Genomic DNA, 17,135 nt, shown 5'->3' with positions numbered 1-17,135 from the left:
TAATAAATGTTTTATGTTACCAGAGAGTGTCTCCAGAGACTTGCAAATGAGTGACTATGGTAGATGTCGCATCCTTAGAGTTCAGTATGTTGTCCACTTGCACTGCATTCTTCAACAGATGTAGCAATGCTAAAGTAAAAACTTGCATTCATTTATGGCATAATTTACAGGCTAAAATAACAATGATTATAAAATAACGTTCAATTATACAGCAGATCTTTCCTCAAGTTGATAATTTCATCTTGGTTGTGTTACTTTACTGTGGAAGAAAAAACGTTTGATTCACACAGAACAGCATCTGGATAGATAAGCAATTGCTTCTCACCACAGACTGCTGCTATAAGGAAAGAGCCCTTCCAAGAGAAAGGTAAGATCCCCAGTACCAACGTTGTTGGGCATTTCAGCAATAGTTTCCCCCCCCCCCCCAAGGCTCAAGCATAGGATCTGTGTAAGCTAGAACTTCTAATACAGAACTGATCGGTAGTGCAACTGTGTAACAAAAAGTATCTCAATGCAAGCAATTGTATTTACAAGGCATGTGGAAAAACAGCTTGTTCTGAAGGTGGGGAACCTAATTAGCAGCCAGTGCCTTGCTTACATGCTTCTGTACATCTCAGCCTGCATTTGAATAGCATTCCTCAGGATTTTATTTGGTGCTGCCTCGAAGCAATTCCTTTGCTCCAGGTAATTCAAACCTGTGAGCAAATGTATACAGCACTGCTTTGAGTGGCGACATCTATAAGTACAACTGCCATAAGGAATGGCAGTGTATCTATCCATCAAGTCATGAATCTGATTAGTACTGTAACTAACAGAGTGCAGGAACCTGAACAAGTGAACTAATGTGATGTCAATGCAAGCCTGAAATGGCTGTGCAAGGTGTCCTGAAGGAGGCTGCAGAGGGAACACACCCCATGATCCGTAACACTGCTGTCCTCTGGAAGTAAGGTAGCTACAACAAATAATGCGCCAAGCAATTGGACCAACTTAGAATGCATAGGAAGCAGTTCTATGATAATTTTCTCATTGCTATTAAAAGAAGTCAGGAATGTTACAGTGTTACTGAAATTGCCCAATAGTTACTGTATAATTTTATAGTAATACCTGAACAAGGACTTTGTACAGTTGTTCTTTTTTCGAGACAGGTCTTTAATCTCGCCGAAGTAACTTTAATAATCTCTCAGCTTCCGGATGGGGCTGTGCCATGTTTTCGTTCCTTTTTAGTGTTTTCATTTACCAGGAAAACATTTTGCTTTAAACTACAGGAGCTGTGTCAGCTTCTTACATTTCAAGATGTTCCCAAGCCTTACAATGGACAATTACATTTTCTCTCTCTCCCACTTGCTGGATATTTTAGTGACACCTGTCCAGACTTGTTCAGTTCATCATCGCTTCCTTGGTGACAGTTTGACAGGAGAGAAAAAGATCATGTGAATGCATCACTGGTCGAGTGGCATCCCTTCAGTTTAACTGTTATGTGGGCTGAGCACATGAAGGTCTCAGATCCAATTATGTCCACAGAAGTCTTTCTGGAAGACTTCTCTGTTTTTTCTTCCCTGCAAACATTAGAAACATTCCCTGCACTATTACAAACAATGAGAGGAAATTACCACGTATGATGACAGTTCTTATTTCCCAAAAGCCTCATGGGCAGGCCTGATTCTTTCTAGCTTGATGCAAATGCATACTTCCACTTAAATAAACAATGACACGGGCTGAAAGAATGAAGCCTGAGAAATGAAGTCTAAGTGACCTGTCAGAGTCACATGCCCTGACCTGCCAGTATTGCTCTTTCTATTTCCTTGCCTCAGCCTTGCTTTACCAAAGCAAGTCAGCAGCAATTAGTGATGGTATTTCTTAATTTTAAGGAGTAAGTTACTGTTTCAGCTTCCTGATAATCTTTTAACTCCAGCTCAGCCTAAATTATTTCCTTGTCATCAGACAATTGCAGTTCTAAAGAACAGTGTTTACTGTAGAAGGAATTTCCAGCACAAATGGCCTGATAGCAGGTTGCATGCAGGTGCCCTTGATGTCTGCCATGAGAATTCAAGGAGCATAAGGAAATGAGTCAGCTTAGATTTTTCTGCGAGTATGGTGCGATTCAAAACCAAATACTTGAAGGTATGAATAGCTGGAATGACAACCAACCATTTGGTAGAGATAAAAATGTCATTGAAATGATTTTCCATGAAATTTTGCATTAGAGATAGGTAAGGTGGAGTATCTGAAGAAAAATCACCAGTGTAATTGCTCTGATAGCTCTGGACCTTTAGAATACATCTACAGGAAGCAGGTTTTAACTTAAGTTTCTATGCTAAGGAAATGGTCAGAAATATGTAGAAATTACTGGACTTTAAGGCTTTATTTGCCTTTGCTAACACATAGTATCTAAATCAAAGTTTGAAATGTTAATACTCAGTTAAATAGAGATAAGTACTGAAACACATGAAAAGAACATTCTTTTCTGACCAATAGCACACGTGGTGAACTGGCAATGCTATGGTTTGATTTTAGTATACAAATATTTCTTTTTAACAGCATTAAAAATTCTGGTTGCAAGCAGTTCGGAGATGAGAAGCGTCCTGTATTGCTGACTTACCTCATTGCCCTCAACAGTCTTTGTATTACTTCATATGCCATACTTACTGTTCTGTCCCAGTGCACTGGAAAAGCCTTCCCCTTCTCCCTGGTGTGCAGGGATGTACAGCTGCCTGTACTCTTCTTCTGTCCTTGTTACCTGGATTGCTGGATTCTGCTGTTCCTGAGTTGTTGCTGGTTTTGTTGTTATTTTTTTTTTAACAGAAAAGAATCCTCACTAAAAAAGTAAGTTTAAGAGGAGTCTTTTGGGTGCCTTTAGCAGAAGCATAATCACAGTGGGTGCCTATATTAACCCAAACGTATGAAGTGTTTTATCATTGCATAATTCTGGGGATTCTGTGATGTTCCCTATGTGTGTGCTGGTGGTGGTGTTTTTGTTGTTTTGGTTTTTTGTTTTTTTTTAAACAGCCACCTGAAGCTGAATAACTGATAATTATAAGCAGCTCTGTGTAATTTCTTCTTATCAGAGTGGCAGGGTAGAGTTACAATTTCTAAGGGTTAGGTGAACATGAATTTTTGCAGTGTAGCTTCACTACTTTACTTCTGCTGTGCTGAGCAGGTACTAAGAGAGATTTAATATTTAGAAGGATGTTCCTAAATTAGAGATCATTTGACTAACAGACGCAGGAAAAAACCTTTCAATTAGTACAAAAATTTATTTTTTAAGCATTCAGCTCAAATACATGTGATTAAATGTCTTTGACCATAGCAAATGAGTGTTCCAGTATATACCTTAAGTTTTAGCCCACAGAAGATTTTCATAATTAAATTTGAAACCCCAGAAAATTAAAAGCATTGAAATCACTAACAGTGTCAAGTACAGTGCCTTAAAAGGGGTTAAGAGTGTAATAGTCTGTAAAATGGACCCTTAACTTGCACGTAATGTAAGATTAAGTAAATTGAATGATGAAACATTTTTGTTTCATGAATTGATCACAAGTTTAACACATTACATGTTTACTTTTGTATGAGCACTGTTACCAGTCTTGTTTCTACATTCATCGTTAAGATTGAAGTCTTGGGTAACATGGTTGGAAGTGGTTCTCCAGTTTAGTTCCCTAAACATTTTCCATCTCCTCAGTTTCTGTTCTCAAGCTACTGGAAAACGTGGGCGAACGTGGCTGTGTCTTGTCATAACAGTCAACTGTACAGCTGACAGCATTAGCTACACTGTTACATAACTGTTATGGTGGTGCTGGAAATGGCATTGAAAAACCCAAACCCAGTGTTGTAAGCATGGAGTTTTGGAATACAAATCTGAACCTGTGTTTAGTAGATATGATGTAGAGATTTTAAAACAGGTCTAACCAAGGGAGTAGCCAGGCTTATGTGATCACCTTGGTGAAGCTGAAACTCAGCATACGACATTTCTGGTCGTGCTGACACCCTGAACCGCCAGGTTAAGCAGGCAGGACAAATTTTTCCCCTACTCTACAGAATTTCCTGTACAGGATCTTTTGCCAGATGAACTGGCAAACACTGATACCCTGCAGGCTCAGAGAAAAGGTGTAGCAGATTTAGCAAGATAATTATCCACAGCTATCACCTTCCCTGTCTTCTTCCGACAAACGTTAATACAAATGCTAGTGCTTAAAAAGTGAACGTGGCACCAGGTGCACTGCAATTCACAGATTACTTAAGAATCTTATTGAGAACTTGAGCACTTAATTATTGCAGTTTTCTCTGGCTTTCGAATCTTGTTTCTCTTTCAGTAGATGGTCTCAGCCATGGACGTGTTGTTTAAGGATCTGTTTTCAGCAGGTAAAGTGATAGGTCTGCCACTGTACTGAGAACTTCAGAGTCAGCGTCCTTCAAGGTCAGATTCTGAATCTGTTGACTTGAAAGACAAAATCTACTGCAACTGCCAGCCTCCTCATAACCAATGCTGTTGTGCATGCACAAAATGGCTACAATTCAGTTTGCTTTTAAAATTCATTCCAAGTTGCATAGAAGGGCAGGCCAAGACACTGAGTCAACGGACAAAGCTGTTCACACTATTCTTTCACTGAAGACAGGGAGATGAAGGAAAGTAACCTACGGCACCAGTGGCTGTCTCTCATCATTTCTGTGAGAGCACTCTTGGCTAACAGCACGCGCTGACACCATTGTTAAGGAAGTACATGCCAATCTGTAGTCTTCAGCTTTTATCCTTTATTACATACACAGCAAAGAAGGCAGCATTAGACACACGCATGGTGTGTTACATCCATTCCATCCACAGCACGCATGCGCACACGCAAACAAACAGCCTTTAAAAAAGTGTGTGTGATAAGGAACATATTATAAAGGTTGTGATCTTTATCTCTAAGCCCCTGAGCTTTTCCTTATGGTTAGGTGAAAAGGCAATGAATAAGTCTTTCCTTGCTCTCTAAGTGCTTTGTGCAACTCTGTCCATAGAGGTCATAAACAAGTCTTTTTGGGAGAAGCTACGCGAGCCTCACTCCCATAGTCTCAGTCTCTTATTGTCATTTTTGCACCAAGTTTCCAGTTGTGTTTAGTTGTCATACTCAGCTAATATAGCTCTTGCTCCTGCGATTAAAGTTATGATCAGTTCTGCAGACCACAAATGAAATGCAGTCCCCTTTCGTTCAAGATGTCATCTTGGTGAGACGGTAGGACTAGAGAAGTTACCAGAATTTCGTGGGGACTGAAGAGGCACAGATGGAGAACTGGGAGACAGTTTTCTTGGGCTGCATAGATCGCCGTTATGCAACTTCCACAGAAGTTCTTCATTTTCCATTGACAAACGTTTGTTGACTTTAGATTCTTTCTCTAAGGACTCCTGTAAAACAGCTTGCTCAGTAGAAAGTTGCCTGCAAAAGACAGATTTACATCAGAGCATGTCACAGAGTTGGTTACGGATTCGTTGTTCAAGAATAGTTTGAACTTCCATAAAACTGCTTTGCTTACAACTGAATTACTTCCTTAGGATGAGAATGAAATGAGGATTTATCACGTTTGCAGCCCTGTGGGATTTACAGTTGTAGCTTGGAAAAGCAGGAGGAAGTTCCAACAAGGATTATTCCTGAAGGCCAATAAATTTGACCAGAAAAAGTACCTGAAAAGTGAGACTTGTCCCACTAACAATGACATCTTCAGTGGCCATGCTCAAGCCTTGGGCTCTTGGAGCAGGCTCAGCTCTATGCAGAAACTCAAACAAAAAAGGTTTTTCTATTCATTCCAGGAGCATTTAAAGTTAGGAGAACCTCAGACTCATTTTATTCATGCTAAATATTGCTGTCATTGCTAACTAAAACATACTCGTCTTTTCACTGATCTATATTGGGCACAAATCACTCAACTGAAGCCGTTAAAAGTTGAGTCAGGTTTAACTGAGAGGTCAGTAGTACTTGGTGAGCCTGCAGCAATCTGCTCTAAGGTGGAATTTTCTGAGATGCTTCTTCTCCCTGAAATGTTGCTTTAGAGTGCTTTGATGAGCCTTACTTCACAGTCTCTTCCTGTTTGGTTTTCTACAGAAGAATGTACAGCTATAAAGACAGAAGTGGAAAAGGAAAGATTTCTTCTACAGAAAACTACATAAACCTAGACTCTGATGTTTACACGTTTTTCTTGTTACATCTTGGAACATCCTCCCCAGGTTAGTGAGAATATCTTAAAAGTTCTCAGATATTTTTCACCTTGAAAGTTCCATGTGCTTGTCCATCCGAGCTTTTAATTCTTCATTTTCCTGCTGAACCTTCTTTAATTTATCCATTAGGATGGTGTTGTTTTCCACCTTAGAATAAAAGGTCACAGTTTAAAATAAAAGTGACACACATGCACTCAAGATACCAACATTCTTAGCACAGAGTTTACAGACCTTGTTACAATAAAGGGAAAAACGGGCAGAGTGACTTTTGAGTAAGAGGAGACTGACCTGCTCTCATGGCTTAATATTTTGAAATAGTCAAACAGGTCTACTTACCTTACTCTTGTGTAACACTGGTGTTGTGCCACTTTTGCTGATTAGATGGCAGAAGAGAAGCTGGATAAGGTCTATGCTACTCGACTAGCAGATTCTAGTAACTTTTGAGAGTTACAGGCAGCAGTTCTGTAAGCTGCTGCAGACTGGAGGCTGCCTGAAGTACCATGCTAAAGCAAGAAATGGAAGAGGCTCCCCTTTGTACACACCTCTCCCTGCTACTCTCCTGATTTTACTCCATTGCTGCAAGATGTTACCAATAGTTATGGAAAAAAATAATTTTCAAATGGTTGTACATTCCAAAGGCTTCTCTGCTGTGACAGATTTCTGTCAGAAAGATGAGTGCTGACAAGTAACGTTCTAGTTGTAGATCAGTGGTACGGTGCAACATATGATGTTGTGCAACACTCAACAAATAACATGAATGCATTCCCTTGGATACAAACCCTTCTGTATTTTCTCGTTAAAATATTGCTCAACCTGTTATTACAACTCCACCCAGGATAAGGCCACAAATTAGATATGCCAAATAATGTTAAGTTCTGCCCCCAGAATTGCTGTTTCATGTAAAATTATGCATGGGTTGGGAACAAATCCACACAGCTGAACAAATACTTTAAAGCTGACAAGTGTTTGATCTGAGCTAGTCAACTCCAATGAAAATATGATCTCTTCTTGTTTAATTAATGTAGCTACCATGTTAAGGTTTTCCTAACAGTGCAGTCTGTCTTCCATAATACTTGAGTCAATGTGAACAGGCGAGGTTTTGTTTAGGAGATGGGGTAAAAGAGAGGAGGTGTAGAAGAGGCTCTCAGATAGCTCCATACTAACTTGCTATAGTTTGTGCAACTCAGTAGCTGTCTTAAGAGATGGAAAGACCACTTACAGCATTCTGTTCCCCCTCGCTGCAGCCCAACACAAACAAAATTGTACCTGCAGTGGGAATGCACCCCATAACTTTTGCTAGAGAAACAGTCCAAAATTGCCAGACCACAAGGGAAACCCACCAGTTTGTCCATCTTCATTAACTTTACATCTTGCTGATGGAGTTTCTCATTCTTGATCTCCAGCACCGCTTTCAAACTTTCCAGCTCCTGTTCCAGATACATGATCTGCGGGTTTTTCTGAAAGATTTCCACAGAGTTTGCTTATTACCTTAATTTCATGGATGATTTAAGTGTTTCCCTGCTATTTAAGAAAGAGCAAGAAAATAAAGATCATAATGACAGTTCTTTGTTCTAGGTGAAATCAAGTTTGACAGCTTTGCATAAGAAAAAGATCCGCTAGTGCTTTCTCATCTGATTTTCTTTGTTCTTCTTCATTTTAAATCAAGAGTTGCAGTTTCCCTTAGCAGGTGTTCAGAATAGACTTTGTACACATGTGAAAAATCCTCATGAGTCAGAGGATGGCACTGTGGCTGTCACAGCCCAGCCTGTTCTGTGAGAGTGCTGAAAGGCTCCCTTTAAGGCGAGGAGTTCCAAAATTTATTCTGCATTACTCAGAACCCATCCCAGGAGATAATGAGAGTAAACATTTGAAGAGTTTTTCAGGTGCTGGAACGGTTCAAAAAACACGCAAGCTTATAAAGCCGTGCATTTGGCTGTAGCTAGTTTTCACTGTTTTCTACCTGAAGGTACGTAGTTCATAAGAAGAAATTCAACATTTTTCATTTTACGTCCTTCCAGAAGGCCTGGCAATGCAATTGCATTTAAAAGTCCTGCACTGTTTTGTGTTTGTCACTTATCTACAGTGCAGTACATAAGACTTGGTGATAGATAGGGGGGGGGGGGGGTGGGAGGAAGAGTGGGGACAGACAGTCTGTTTTTTTCAGAGATGTCTCTTCCAGAGTAAGGAAGCATTCAAGCACTGTAGAGTAAATCGCATTCTTAATATTTCAAAGGCAAAGAAATAATGAGGAGAAACAAAGTTCATTTCAAGATAGTATGAATGGAAAACAGACAGAAGTTAATCAGTAGCTGAGTCTATCTTTAAAAACAAACAATTTCTCTTAGCACGTTTTGGTGGAAAGCTGAGGTACCATGATGAGTACAGCAGCCGAAGGTGTGCAGGAGATGCCTGCAGTTTTGTGGGATGCAGTCCACAGCACATGTCAGAGCCCTGTGCAGGAATTAAGTACAGAACCACCACACTTCACAGTGACACAAGGGCCTGATCCGGTCTGTGTCTGTTCTGCCTGCTCTCCTGTCCTCCTCTCTTGCCTACTCATAGCAGAACACCAAGCCAGATAAAAAAAATCTGAAAAGAGCCAGATAAGGTTTTAGCAAAAAAATATAGGAATATCAAGTGATGCTACTTAAATACTACTGGAAGGCTAGGCATACGCTCTATTGTCAAAGGACAAACAGAAGTTCTAGTAGTGCAGCATGTGTGTTTACTAGGGAAGAATATGCTAAATCAAACCATTATCTTTCCATACAGAAGCATGAAGCTTATGAAGCTTATCTGTCAGGATGCAAAGCGTATTTGCAACTGTGTAAAATCACTTAAATATTGCTCTAAAATAACATCTGAGCACAGCTAAGCACAGTGTTCTCTTTGGTATCACCTCTCCCAAACACAGCAACACTGTGTTCTTGCATTCTTCGTGCAGCTCTACCCTACCACTAGAATAAATAACAAGAGAAAAAAAAATGGTCCAGTGAGAATTAGAGCTGCTTCTAGTTGCTAAGCCTGCACTTTTGCACACAAAGCAGACTTTTTTTTCTGGCTTTTTCCCCTCCCAAAGCTCTCTATGTTTATGTTTGGTTTTCCATCCTCAAGGCTCCCTGTAGCTGGGCCAAAGGTCACGTTACTGGAGTTTTGCCCTACTGTTCTCTGGTTTTCTCTGCCCCACTCTCCTGACCCTGAGCTCTATTACTCTTTATATTTTTCTCCAAGCATGTATCTGTTGCTCTTTAAGCTTATTTGAGTGTTTGACCAAGTCAAAAACAGGATAAATACTAAAAGACACAAAGTAGCTGAGGCATATAAATCAACTGTGTCCAAACCCACTGTAATCAACAGACTGTCCTAACAGGTAAAACAGACTGACACTTGCAAGTCCGCCCATTTAAAGTAGCAAAACTGACAAAAATCTGAGGATCTGCCACTAGCAATTCTAAATGTTTTTTTTAAGCACGGAGTTTCTCTTTGTCAGACATTACTACAGGTCACACTGAAAATAAACTAGAAAATAAACATGTCTGTTTCCAGCCATCTCCAAATGCATGAAAAACTTCTCTCAAAGCACATTTCTAATCCCAGGAGCATCATAGATGACAGCAGCCTTGGGAGAAAGGTGAGAATGGAAAGTTTTATCTAAAGGATACACCAGAAACAAGCACAGGTCATAAGTTCATTAAAGACTCAAGTACAAGAAGTGAATTCTGTAGCAGTGATACAAGACAGCCTACACACCATCATGGTGCTGGTTGAGCATTTATCAGCTTGCTTCTCGTCAGTTATGATACACCTGCATACACTCAGATCTCAAGATTCACTTAGGCTTTAACTTACACACTCAATAGATTTATAACAGTGAAGTTAATAACATTGTACTGCTTGACAGAAACTTCTGGTAGGCAATCCATTTACACACAATATTAATTGTATCGCAGCTCTCCATCAGATTTGATTACAAACCTTTCACATCATGCAATAAAATAAACCCGAGCATAAAAGTTCTGCCTGTCTGCTTTACTTTTGGAGATCTGGACTTACAAGACTGGCTTTTTCTTTGGCTGTTTGTTTTTGCTCTTCCAATTTCAGCTTCTCACTTAGAGCAATGTTTTCACATTTTAATTCATCAATTCTTTTCTGAAATGAAAAGACAGAGCACAGTAAGGCCAAGAATTCAGTGCACATCTCCAAAATCCCATTTAAGTTTTAGATCTGCAATGACTCAACCCCCAAATGTACCTCTAGCAATTCCTGCTTCTCCTTAAAGGAATCTTCAATTGACTTCCTTTCGGATTCATGGGCATTCTTGAGCTCTGCAACAAATTATTTTTGTAGATTTTTAATATATGATGATGACTTTCTTTTTTTTTTTTTTTTTTTTAGAAAGGACAAATAGCCAAAACACATAAGCACAGATGCAGAGTCACTGCCAACATGGAAAGAACATTTATCACAAACCATCCCAAAGCCTATACAAAGTATCAGATTTATCACCATTTCAGATTTGTGGGTTGTCCTCACAAACACATTTCATTAGCTGGCAGCATCTCAAGTTTGAAAGCACTCATCTACATGCAACAAATGGATGAATTGAGCACAGATCCACATCCAACAAAAGCTGAGCTTCTGAAGGGAATTAGAGGCAAAAAACATATCATGCGTCTCCCAGGCATTTATTGAAAAACATTTCCTTCCCTACTTTGGAAATATCACGCAGAAGAGCTCTTCAGTTATGCTGGAAATGCCTTTAAGGAGACAAAAGGATCACTGGAAATTTGCTTGTCAGGTGGAGTCAAAGGGAGGATGGAAACAGTCACCTCTTAAATCATCTAGACACCATGCAATGTCAATCTGAACACACCTCTTCCTAGAAAAAACTCCTCTCTTCCAAACAATGCATAATATTTCTCAACTTGAGAAACATTCCCACATCAATCTGGACGCCACCCAACCCTACCTAACGTTCATCTCAATTTGGAGGTGCTTCTTACAGAACTGCGGGGGTGGTAGGGAAAGAGTTGCTCCTTCACCATGGCATTTTGAGGGCAGGCTGTAATTTAGACACATCTTTTAGAAGTCATCTTAAACTGTTTTGAAAGTTTCATTCAATCATGATAGAAGCACGGTTGTTTCTGTATGTAAAATAGACTTGTTCAGATCCAAAAGGAGGAATTCAGCCAGCATTTGTAAGGATAGCTGACGAGCAAGAAGAAGGAAATGTACATATTCAGGTTTAATGTATTTGAATATTTTTGTTTGTGACTAGCAGTACTACGTTGTATGGACTTGAATACAAAATACTTGCCCGAAAAAGAGGATTCATATTTCTTTTTCAGCTCCTCTACTTTTTCTGAGTGGCTGTTTTCAAGTTGCAGCTTTAAGTTTTCATGTGTGACATTTAAGTTGTCCACCTGCAATATGACAAGATGAGTTTTTCCCCTTAGTGTGACATTTTAACCCTTGCTTAAAGTATTGTTATGGTGGTTTTATGCTGTGCTTAAGTCTAGGTAGCACTTAACAGATGGTCACAGGAAAAGCTAAGCCACATACAACACTTAATAGATGAGAACATTTTACAGACACCAACAGAATGTACGTGCCTCTCACACACATGGAATTGCTGCAAAGCAGGTTCCCAAGCCAGGTGTGGTTTTATAAACCTTAAAACTCAAGCTGCTTCAAGTACTTGTAGAGCTCCAGATGTAACCAAAGCTTGCAGAATGCTGAATTTCTACCATGTTAAAACACAACCTTAAGGCTTGGCCAGCTTTGCATACTAACATTTTCTTTTGTAATTGCAATCAAGTAGAGTTTCACATTAGATAAAACACATTCATTAATAGCCAAAATAAATAAACAAGTAAATAAATAAAGATTCCTCAAGGGCTCACTTGTAGAAAACAACTGTTGAAGAATATTCCTACTCCAAATACCACAAACCTGCTCCTGGAGCTGCGCTTTGTACTTCTCAGCTTCTTCAATGCAGATACTTTGGAGCTTCTCACATTCTGCGGTGTAAAACTGCTTGAGCCTCTCCTCCAGTTCAGCTAAATCGCTGTGATGCTGCTCATTTAATTTCTGCAGGAATCCTTCATAGGTAGCTTGCAGTTCATTCCTGTCTCTCTCCAATTTCTCACAAGCTGCAGAAGTTGTTACTGGAGATGGCAAAATTAAAAAAAAAAAAAAAGTCATCTGGTCAAGTTGATTGCTAAGTTCACAGCCCCATTACAGCTACTGAGGATGCCTGCTTAGGAACAGAGGCATACAAAGACAAGTATCATTTATCCATGAAACCAGTGCCACCTCCAAAGACACAAAAAAAGACCTTTGCAAAAATACTGAACACATTGTGTCTTATGTTAAGAATTAATTCAATCTAGTTAAATCAGGAACGCTCACATAAAGCACAAATGTGACAGTTTGTCATGACATAGAAGAATGAACGTCTCACTAGAGATACTGGAGTGCTCTAATAAAAAAATTAATTGGATTTGCTACTTCACCTAATTTGATCCCATTTCAGGAGCTATTTGTCAGAGTACTTCACTTTCTGATGTATAAACCACTTAGCTAAATTGGAATGTCTTAACATCCTGAAGGCCATCCATCCAGCATGCTACCCATGCTCAACTACAGAGCACTGAGGCAACTGCACAGACTGTCCTAAGCAGAGTAATACAGAAGCACCAATCTGAAACATACTGCTAACTGCGTGCACCAAATAGATTTAAATATGCAAGGCAGAGAGCAGCTCAGGCCCAGGGCAGCACGTTAAGGAAGCAAACAACAGAATACTTTACAGCCTCTCATACATTTTTATTAACAAAGGTAAGTAGAGGAAACTGCTTAGGTTTGTCTCTCTATATTTACTGAGTTGATTAAAAGGCAAAACAGAAACTTGTGCTTTAGAGTTTGAAATTTAGCACTTACACCTCCCACCAAAGGTGCTGGAACAGAAAGAATCCCTTTTCTGCTGATAATGTGACTGGAACAAACCCTTCGTGCAGCTGCACACAGGGGCTGGAAGCAAGGTGAAACAGGACTGCTAGCAGAAGCACGAGGTCACTGACCTCAAGCACGAGCACTTCTGTGCAGCATTTATCACTTTTGTTTAAAATAAATTTTAAAATTAATCAGATGAGTATCTCCTTAAGAGAAAAATCAACCAGAACGTTAACATGATCTTAAATGAAATGCAGGAGAGTTAATGTGCACACTCACTTCATAGCAGCTTGGCACACTGCCCAAACAACATAAACTCTGTGGAAGCATTAGAAGATTCAAGAATTTTGGTACAGGCATTACAGGAAATTCTTATCATAGCTTTGTTTGGGCACTAAGATACATGGATCGTAGATCTTCAAGGGCTGAGTCCCAAACCAGTCCCGGCTTTAGCTGTCCTGAAAGCAGCCTGCTTGAAGTTGGGCATGTGTCAGTTTTGCCCTCTGCTACAGCTCAGCAAAAGCAAGAGAATAAATGAATGGTACCTGCACTCCTTTAAGGAGAATGCAGCAAAGTCATGGCGCTACTGCGATCAATTGGTGCGTGCACTTGAAGTGTAGGAGAAAGCTGTATTGCATGGAGATCTCTTTGCATCTGTATCTGCTTGAATTACTGGTGCCTTTTTGTTGCAACTTTTTGTTTTAGAAACCAACCAACCAACCCCACAAGAACCCAGCTGCTTCAGCTTTGTGCAAGTGTTCTGTTGGAAAGCTCTGCTGAGCAGGACAGCACTAAGGTAAGCTGTTCATCCTGCCATTGGCAATGATGCAATGAAAAGCTCAACACAAACACATCACAACTTTCACTCATGATTTCACAGCTTTTTTTCTTTCCTTATCTTAATTCTTTCTATGAATGACAGTCATAAACAGATTCCTTTGGGGAAGGGAAAGAGAAAAAAAAAAAAGAGCAAACTCACATCACACTGACAAAGTTACTGACTGTGCATGCTTTGCATTTTCATGCTTTTGGGGAAAAAGAAATGTCATAGATAGGGGACATTATTTGTAATGCAAAGAAACAGGGAGAGAACCAAAAGGAAACATCACTCAACCAGCAACACGCAGAACGGATCTGGCCATTTAGCACTGAGTCATGGCAGCACAAAGGCAAGCAGCTCACATGCCTCATTTAAAGTAATTGTAGTGAACTGCTTCAGATGATCCACTTCCTCTAAAAATGGAGTCATCTGACTCTTGACTTATAAGGCCAGAGCCACTGCTTTGCCTCTGGTGAGCTAAAAGAATTTGCTGCCTCACTTTGCCTTGTCTTTAAATGTCAGCATAGAGATCTTCAGATGACGCAAAACATTTCAGAAAAAAATCAAACAGCAAACCCTGCCTTTGTCAAAGAGCACAGCCACATCAGGTCTTGTTCAGCCAGTCTGCAATCCAGATTTATGTGAAGACTCATGTTGTGAAGACAAACAAAAAGTAACTTTTAAAGTCTGCACCGGCAGTTGGAAGTTACCTTGAAGGTACGTCCTGGCCTTCGCACGGCCCTGCAGACAGCATTTCTTGCTGCACTCTTGCCATGCAGGCAGGGAGCAAAACCACCAGTGGGCTCCCAAGGACCATGAGCGTGCAGTGAACTGCATGTGAAGTTCCAGCAAAAGCTCCAACTGAAGAACTGTTCTGAAATTATGAGAAGCCCTCTAAACAACGATGGTCTGTCCCTTTGCTCAAGACTCAAGTGTCTGCTGCATTGTGCACAGCTCTGTTCATCTCCACACTCAGTAATACAATTTATGACTGCACATTGCCTTGTTTTAAGAAAGGGACAGGCCATGCAAGAGGCAATCGATCCTTTTGCTGGGCCACTTACGCACAGCAGGGAATACTGCAAAACTTCTAACTGACTTTGATAACTCAATGTAAGACTTCTCTCCCAGACCTGGTGTTTAATTTTGTGAAAAAAAGTTGCAACTAGAACTTGCACACTTCTAGAAGCACATAAAACTCCATTTCAACTTCTCATGAACTTCAGAGACATTCTGAAGTGTATGCTTGTTTTTCATACGCTCCTCTGCCTTCTTATAGCGCTTCCCTTCACAGTTCCACATCTTCCTTAGGCCACACATTACAAAATAAGACCACAGACTTTGAGCAAAGAGCAACAGGAGATGCAAATGGTCTGGCAGCATTTGAAAGAAAAAGTCAGTAAATCAAGCAGGGTTTACTTCATTACTAATATAGCAAATCCATTCTGGTTTTTTTTCTGCACTTGGTTGTCCCAGTGAATGATCCAAGACAAACCATCACCCCTGCATTATAACAGCACAGAGCAAGATTATTTCGTATTTCTATGCTTCTAACCCCTGTTTATTACACAGCACAATAAGAAGGTGGTTCTTTTGGGCAGAACCACCACCACCTCTGGCAATCACAGGAAGTTTCTGAAATTCGGTAGCAGCGTACCTTGTGACCAGAAATGCTGCTTTCAGCTTGTGAACTTAACACCTGTACGGAGATCTGAACAGTGGCCACTTCCATCCCACATGTGTCACTGCACAGTTCTGTGTGTGAGCTATCTGAACCCCAGCCTAGGGGACGTGGAAAGCGGGTGCCAGCAGCACCTTTCTGCATGAGAAACCACAGCCACAGAGGTTGCCCTTTTTCATAGAATCCCAAAGAAATCTCTCTCACATTTCCAGCAAAAGCAGCCAAGGGGTAAACCTTTACAATTGCACAGCATCTTTTTCTTACAAAATTTAGTTTGTTTTTATTCCAGTTACCTAACAATTCATCACAGTAAATCAATTCAGTCCTTATGGATCAAGTACTTACATAAAAACATTTCTCAACTTACTCTACTCTCACTTAAAAGCCACCGTAACTACAGCTCAGAGGAGATAAAACAGCTTACCTAAATTGAATCACTTTGAAGCAAAAGTTATCTTCATAAAACTATCCCTGGCCCAGCCATGCTTCATGAAACAAGAAGCCATGGGGCTGTCTGACATTCTGAAGCAGAGGTTGCTGAAGCAGCAAACTGGTGGCACTTTAACAGGTGTGGGGGATGTGAAATGAGGATCATTGCCAGAGAACACCAAGCATTTAGCATGGTGCTGCATCACAGTGCATTTTATTGTTCTTACTTTATTAATCACATAGGAATATTTGTGCGTATGTTCTGTTGACCAGCAGTTCTACTGGAGACACGCAGGCTTCTTTCCTTCACTATATAAAGGTTTATTATTATAATCATACAATAATTAATTTGCGTTTTTGGCAGATTCTTAGTATTGGAAATTCTTCCACCCAAGCATGCTTTCAGTTTATGACCAAGTTTCTCTGGGTGTTACCCATGCCACAGCGTCAAGCCAAGTTTTGGGCAAGCTGAAATGAGCCAGGTAAACCAAGAGAACGCTTTAGGGCACACAGAGGTGGGTAAGGCTGAATGCTCAGATGAAATACGCAGGTGTCTGCTGAGAAGAAAGCTCCTATCCTTCAGTACTACGAATACCACCACAGTGTCAGCAGGCAGGCAAACGCATGGGAAGGAATGCTTCTCCCCCCACATAACTGGAATGGACTGCCCAGGGAGGTGGTGGAGTCACCCACCCTGGGGGTGTTCAAGGAAAGGCTGGATGTTGTGTTGAGGGACATGGTTTAGTGGGAGCTATTGGTGATAGGTGAACGGTTGGACTGGGTGATCTTTTAGGTCTTTTCCAACCTTGGTGATTCTATGATTCTATAACTGATGGAAACGTCTAGCTTCTGTTAAATGCTTTTAAGAATTACCCAAACCTGGAAACCAAACCATATTTACTTCACCTGCCAGTAAAGAAACTGAACAAAAAAACCAATAGCCTTTATATCCCAACTTCCAAAGCACACCTTAAAGGTCATTTACTAATAAAAAATAGCACAGAAAATTATGTGAAAGTATTTCTGAAGAAAATGCTGTTTATCAATTGCAATGCAGAGGAGTC

General features: G+C 40.3%; 1 protein-coding gene and 1 long non-coding RNA gene across 8 annotated transcripts in view; one reads left to right on the top strand and one right to left on the bottom strand.

Moving 5' to 3' along the window:
• The first annotated feature begins 347 nt into the window (after window positions 1-347).
• On the top strand, window positions 348-10,734 carry LOC122179583. Its single transcript, XR_006178757.1, has 3 exons — window positions 348-367; window positions 6,078-6,196; window positions 10,583-10,734. It is a non-coding gene; the product is annotated as an uncharacterized LOC122179583 (long non-coding RNA).
• The window catches only part of MTUS1 (microtubule associated scaffold protein 1), a 111,630-nt gene continuing 99,224 nt past the window's right edge, over window positions 4,730-17,135 (bottom strand). For all 7 annotated transcript variants that reach the window (XM_042870487.1, XM_042870486.1, XM_042870489.1 and 4 more), the window contains 7 exons: window positions 12,140-12,354; window positions 11,505-11,610; window positions 10,439-10,512; window positions 10,241-10,336; window positions 7,528-7,644; window positions 6,237-6,334; window positions 4,730-5,411 (listed from right to left, as the gene is read on the bottom strand). In XM_042870487.1, coding sequence (XP_042726421.1) covers window positions 5,195-5,411; window positions 6,237-6,334; window positions 7,528-7,644; window positions 10,241-10,336; window positions 10,439-10,512; window positions 11,505-11,610; window positions 12,140-12,354 — 923 coding nt within the window. In that variant the 3' untranslated portion in view covers window positions 4,730-5,194. The remainder of the gene's footprint in view (window positions 5,412-6,236; window positions 6,335-7,527; window positions 7,645-10,240; window positions 10,337-10,438; window positions 10,513-11,504; window positions 11,611-12,139; window positions 12,355-17,135) is intronic.

Source organism: Lagopus leucura, unplaced genomic scaffold, assembly GCF_019238085.1.
Source record: "Lagopus leucura isolate 7727_CA_CO unplaced genomic scaffold, USGS_WTPT01 Super-Scaffold_100004, whole genome shotgun sequence".
Classification (NCBI taxonomy): Eukaryota; Metazoa; Chordata; class Aves; order Galliformes; family Phasianidae; genus Lagopus; species Lagopus leucura.
Note: the sequence above shows the minus strand (reverse complement) of the source record. Positions and strands in the feature narration are given on the sequence as shown.